At 38.5% G+C, this 6181-nt stretch overlaps 1 protein-coding gene across 7 annotated transcripts in view; it reads left to right on the top strand.

Annotated features, from left to right (window-relative positions):
• The window catches only part of IDE (insulin degrading enzyme), a 114269-nt gene that overhangs the window by 85719 nt on the left and 22369 nt on the right, over positions 1-6181 (top strand). For all 7 annotated transcript variants that reach the window (XM_025210881.1, XM_025210884.1, XM_025210880.1 and 4 more), the window contains one exon: positions 5420-5511. In XM_025210881.1, coding sequence (XP_025066666.1) covers positions 5420-5511 — 92 coding nt within the window. The remainder of the gene's footprint in view (positions 1-5419; positions 5512-6181) is intronic.

Here is a 6181-nt window from a genome sequence, read left to right as displayed (position 1 = left end):
CCTACTGTAGCAGTTGGGGGAGGGTGAATTTAAGGCAACTCTCCTATAATTAGATTACATACCTTGAAAATTGTAACAAATTTATAAATATTTTCCATATATATAATCTATATTGTGGGGGGGCATCTTAAAGTCAAGGTTGATTAAATTCAAGGGCATATGGTATTTAATCCTAGTTTATCTGTATTAATGAAGTTACAATTTGGTTCCCAGTTCAAAATACATATTTTGAATTGTCTTAAGCCAGATATTTCAGAACATCTTTAATTTTTCTCCCTCAAAATTTAAGTTATTAGGGAACAGAGAGAAAAATCATTTAGGAAATTTTAGTTTCCTTTTGTTTTTTAATAACCAGTCACTCATACATATTTAAGGGAGAAGGGACTCCCAAGTTTGAATGCAATCAGACCCTAATGAAATTAGGTCACCCACTATATTTAGTGAGAAGCGGAATTTAAAATATAAGTAACTATAAAATCATCTGAGCATTCATTTATAGTTTTAGCACAACCTAAAAGCTTTCCCTTGCAATTTCTGGTCTGACATGACAAAATGCTGTATTAGAACAATATGCAGAAAGATAATATCTGTCTCCTTGAAACAACCCCGGCAAATCTTCCAAAAGATGTTATTTAAGGGCATTTAGGTTGCATTTCTCATTCAGGTTTTGATTTTGTTGAGGCTAGTCAGATGAGTAAAGAGAACAGGATTTGACCTCATAGATATGTCGTTCTGTAGCTGCTGTCCTTTTTTTGTAATATTCAGTTTCTATTGAAACCTTGCTTTATAAAAACCTGTCTTTAGCAGATGACCTGTATCAGCAAAGATGTGTACTTGGCACTCCCTCAGAGACGCATTTATTAGATGGTTAATCTTGCACGCGGGTAGCTGGGAATGTCTTAATATATATTGGGCACTGAAAACTCTTCGTTATCATAAAAACTCTTTTATAAAAAAAATCAAAAAAATTTTTTTTAAATGTAGGAGTGTCTTCTCATGTCTTTTATTCTGGCTAAGAGAATGATTTGACAAATTATTTGGCACTTTAAATATTAATTTTGCTATATCCCTTTCTTAATTATTTAATTTGTGGTCATTTCAGATATGTGATCTGGCTGTAAACTCTTTGAAGCTGGTATGGTTGGCAATACCTTGTGCACTTTTTTTTTATAGCGCTCAGCACAATGAGACCCTAAATCAGACTAAAGTCCCTGTTCACTACTGGCATCTTGTAGAACAGAATAAATATATCAACAAAGAAGAAATGGCTCATAAAAGACAACATATTTAGGATGGGCAGAGACTGACAGTTAGTCTTCAGTTCCGAAACTGCTTCATGCAGGTGGACTCCTTCTATACTTCTAGGATGTTTCATACAAATGCATGGGATTACCTACAGAGTTACTTTCAGATGGAGGCATAAATATTTTGTTCTGTAGTCTGCATAGCATAATTGCCTCTTCCAGTGAACCCTGTCCTACTCCCATTGAAGTCAATTGGATTGCAGAGTAGGATCAACTGTAAAAAAGGATATTCCAGTGGTTCTTAATCTCATTAGATTCAAGGAATCCCTCAGAAAATGCCAGCTCATAGCTCTCTCTCATTTCTTTGACTGCAGAAAAATAATAGAGCAATTCTTGTGTTGCAAAGAACTTGGAAAGACCACAGTGTGTCAGAATGTTTTTTTATGTGATGAGTAGAGATCTCTGTAAATCACACCAGAAATGCCCCCTGCAGCAGCTCCCTTAATGGTTTTATTTTGCCAGGAGAACCATGATTCTACCAGTTGATATTTAACTCCTATACATGGCCTATACGAAATTATTAGACTGGAAACTGGTTACTAGTATTATTCCCCATGCTGCTTGATATTTTCATTAGTGGCCCTTTGAGTAAAAAGCAGATGGGCACTTATGAAATTCATGAATAATAGAAAATTAGAAATTATTGCCAAGACTGAGGAGGACCAGACAATTATATATGAAGACCTAAACAACCTTGTGGATTGCAGTAAGAGAAACAATAATATTTTAATAGTACAAAGTGCAAAATCATGCATTTTATGATTAATACCAAGAGCACTTGCTATAAGCTAAGGCCTTGTACACTGGAAACAGTGTAGGAAAAGAAAGGGACCAGGGCAAGTTGCTAGTTTTGTACAATGACAGTGAGTTGCCAGCCAGATGTAGCTGTGAAAAAGGTATATGGTAATTTTAGGCCTCATAGAAAGGGTATTTTTAGTAGAAACTAAGCAGTATTTGTACCACTTTGCCAGGCATTACTAAGACCTGTTTTAGAACATTGTATATAGTTTTAGTCACCTGTGTTCAAAACCAAATTTATGCAGAAAAGTTACAGAGAAGGGTATCTGAGATGGTTAGAGGAATGAAATATCTACCCTGCAATGACGTTAAAAGGGTTTGGTTTGTTTAGCTTTAGTGAAACAAAGCTTGAAAAGAGAGATAATTACCACGGGTCCTAATTATCTTGGTTTAAAAACTACAAAACTCTCTGATTAAACCTCCAAAATCCGCATTTTTCTGTGATTTAAAATGAAACATCACTCATATATATTTGTGCTTCCACTGCTGTTGGATGGGCAGGGGCACCTCAACTTGGGCAGCCATGGTGGTGCAACATTCCCTTCTATGCCAAGTTCCCCTGCAGACTGTGGAGGTGGCTTCTGCCTAGAGCTGGTCCAGCCCAGCTGCATCCCAGCACCCTGCAGTGAGCGTAGAAATGGGGGGGGGGGGACACGTGTCCCCCTGCCCTGTCACCTGTGGCTCCCCCCTTGCCCCCCCAGACTTACCTGGAATTAGCTGCTCTCCACCGCTGCCTGGCTTCCATGTGCATGTGCAAGCACACATATGCACATGGCACCTACTGCCTGATCACCCTCCTCCCACTCCCCACAGCCACAAGCTGTCCCTTGCAGACTGGACCTCTGCCTGCCTGTAAAGGGAGACCTGTGGTTTCCTGTGTTTTTCTCCTTTAAAGTGAAAAATCCATGTTTTTCCACAGCAAATGGAAGACCTGAGTTCCTGATAATTACTCTGTTTTGGCAGTGAATATGAAGAGCTGTTTAAGTTGGAGGATAATATTGGCACAAAATGAAATGGACATGAGTTAGTCATGAATAAACTTAGATTTGAAATTCGTAAAGAGTTTATAATCATCAGAGGAGTAAAGTGCCAGAATGGCCTTCCAAACAAGGAAGTGGGGACAAGTGACCTGAATTGTTTCAGGATGGAACTTAAAAGGACAGTATTATAGGATAACAGTATTGTAGTGGTAATGAGAGCAAGTGACATGCGGTATTGTGGTATGCCCATGGATAGTATTTGAGAGGAAACTAGACTTCCATCTGAAAGGACATATGATCTCCATAACTGTGGGAAGTACTTGATGACACAGAACTTCTTTACTCAACTGATGATGAGCAGGATCTGGTGGTAGAGGCTGTTGTTAGTGAAAGTGGGCTTGGTGAGATGCAGGCTCTTGGCACAAGGAGGAGGTCAGGTGTTGAAATGGTTTTTCATTGGGGTGATAGACTTGTATACTATCCGATTTGTGTGTTTTCAGGACCTGCTTTAATGTAGGTTACAGGAGAACCTACCTATAATTGTAGTTGTGGAAGTAAGGAAGTCCAGATCAGGTGGCAACCCTCTCTTGGTTAGATTTATTTTGTTTCTTCCTTTCTCTTGAGTTAATATGGCTACAAAACTTGTTTCTCCATATGGGATTGCATTACTCCCTTGTTTCAGAGCTCTGCTAGTATCCTGCAAGTGTCGGGAGAATTTTTTTCCCCTCTGAATTGTGGTTTTTGTGTTGTTTTTCTTTTTTGGTTTCCTGTGAAGCACTGGACATTAGGTGCACTGGTATTTTTAATATTACTGAGAAATCTCTCAGGTGCCTACATGGCTGGCATGTCATGCTCATACATTCAGTTGCCACATTTGGGGTGAGGAAGGAATTTCCCCCAGGTGAGTTGAGCTAAGGCTGACAGAGTTGATTTCCTTCATCTTTGATGTTGGCAAACAGCCCACTTTTAGGTGCATCTGCACATCATTTATTTAATAAATTCTCTGCAATTGGAGAGGCCCAACACACTGGTGGCTCCCATCTCTCTTTATTTTTCTCCATGGCTCAAAATCCTATGTGGAGTGTTTTGTTTGTTTGTTTGTGGGGAGGATTGCACTAAAGATTTTAAGGTTGCAGTAGGATATTAGGGAGGATGCTTTGGGCCTGTGATGCATGGTATGCTGCAGAGTGGATAGTCTCATAGAACCACCTGGACAAATGCTTATTATGTGGTTATCTGCAGTTACAGGGGACTGCATTCCAGTGGCCCAAGAAGTCTCCTCCACTATCTGTGTTCATAGGCCCATCTGCATGTGCAGGTCAAGGCACAGTGGGATCTAATGTGTGAACCACACAATCACACCTCCTGCCACGCGGCATGTAGCTGAGGAGACTGGGGGGGGTGGCATTTTCCCCACTGCAAGCCCTGTAGCTGACAACTGTGCCACCACTGCGAGCTTTGTCAACTGTGGGGTTGGCAGTGGGTGGTGTACCCCTGTGGCCAGGACCCCTCATTTGATGGGAGAACTTGGCCATACTTCCAATTAATGGCATGATTAGAACAAGCTACAAAGCTATTCCACGTTTTTTGTGGAATAACTTTGTAGCCCACCATAGTTTTGAGTGTATTCATTCTTGGAACACTGAGTTGTCTCCATTTTACAGAGGATCAGGAAGTGTTGGGGCAATCCCAAAGTTACACATGGAATCTGAGACAGCCAGGAAACTGATTATGAGACTCCAGGCTATAACATAAGTGCCCTAAACACTGAACTGTCCTTCCTTTCTTAGCCTGCTGAGACTTTATTGGTTTTTGTATGAAAAATATGTTTTGCTTTATAGGAAAAAGGTTTCATACCTAATATAGTGTGTGTATGTATAACGTTTTTGAAATAATTTCTTTATAATTTATTGCAAAATACCATAAAACTATTAAATTTGATTTAATATTTTTTTGTCTAGATAATTGTTCTGTGTCTTTCACAGGAATTCTAAGCTACACTTACTTTGTATAGGTAATAACTCAAACTTTATCTTTGAAGAGCACCTGAATGGTTGTAACTGTTTTGTCTGGAGAATGAATGTGTGTGTTCAGTATGATTGGAGAATGGATTTTTTCTTACTGGAATCTGGGTCAGACAACATGTGAATTCTAAGCAAAGCAAAACTATACATTGAGTACCACTAGTTAGACCTTGGAAGCTTTCCAACCGTTCATTTTTAAATCACTACATTTCATGAAAATTATCTTCATCATCCTTTTCCATAAATGCATTATATCTGATCCTTAATGTAACAAAATCCATGATTGATTTAACAATCTAAATATCTATTTTAGATGTCACTCTTCCCCGCCTCAAGGCCTTTATATCTCAACTGTTGTCACGGTTACACATTGAAGCTCTTCTGCATGGCAATATAACAAAACAGGTTAGTTTGCTTGTGGTAGTTTATATTATAAGTAGTGGTAAGAACTAAGGATTAATTTAATTGTCCTAATTTTAAAATTCCTTTTTTCCCCTCCATAGTCTTCACTTTCCAACTTTAGGAGCTCTGTTGAAAACACCCTGGTGTCATTTATTTTCTGCTCTCTAATATTAGCCTGAATGCTATTCCCATATTGGTCTTCAAAATTTAACAGTTTATGTTTTAAGTATTTTTCAAGTCTGCGTTGCATGTTGTTACAGTAATGTAATGAGACTACAAAATGAATTGTGTGCTAGTTCCTGCTTTTTCACTTGCAAGCTTTAGTTTGACTTGCAAAAAATTAAAAATTCAGAATGCTTCAAAATGGAACTCTTTATACATGGCTAAATGGAGGTGTGGGACCATAAGTAACAGACTTTTACTTTAAAAAAATAAAAGGAAATGGAAGTTAAGCCATTTACTCTGTCCTTTTAAAATGATAATGTTTTGCACAAACATCCAATGAGCATATTGACTTTATCACGGTAGCCCTGTTGAAAAGTTAAGATATACCTTATGGGGCTGGTATAGTGTTATTCGCGACAATAAATATAATGGAAATACTTCTATACTAGACTCATGAAACTTTTCTAGTCCTAGAAAATCTAAGACATTTCCAGTCACCGCTGAGCAT

This window comes from Alligator sinensis, unplaced genomic scaffold, assembly GCF_000455745.1.
Source record: "Alligator sinensis unplaced genomic scaffold, ASM45574v1 scaffold472_2, whole genome shotgun sequence".
NCBI lineage: Eukaryota > Metazoa > Chordata > Crocodylia > Alligatoridae > Alligator > Alligator sinensis.
The sequence above is the reverse complement of the archived record's forward strand: the minus strand, read 5'-3'. Positions and strand labels throughout refer to the sequence as shown.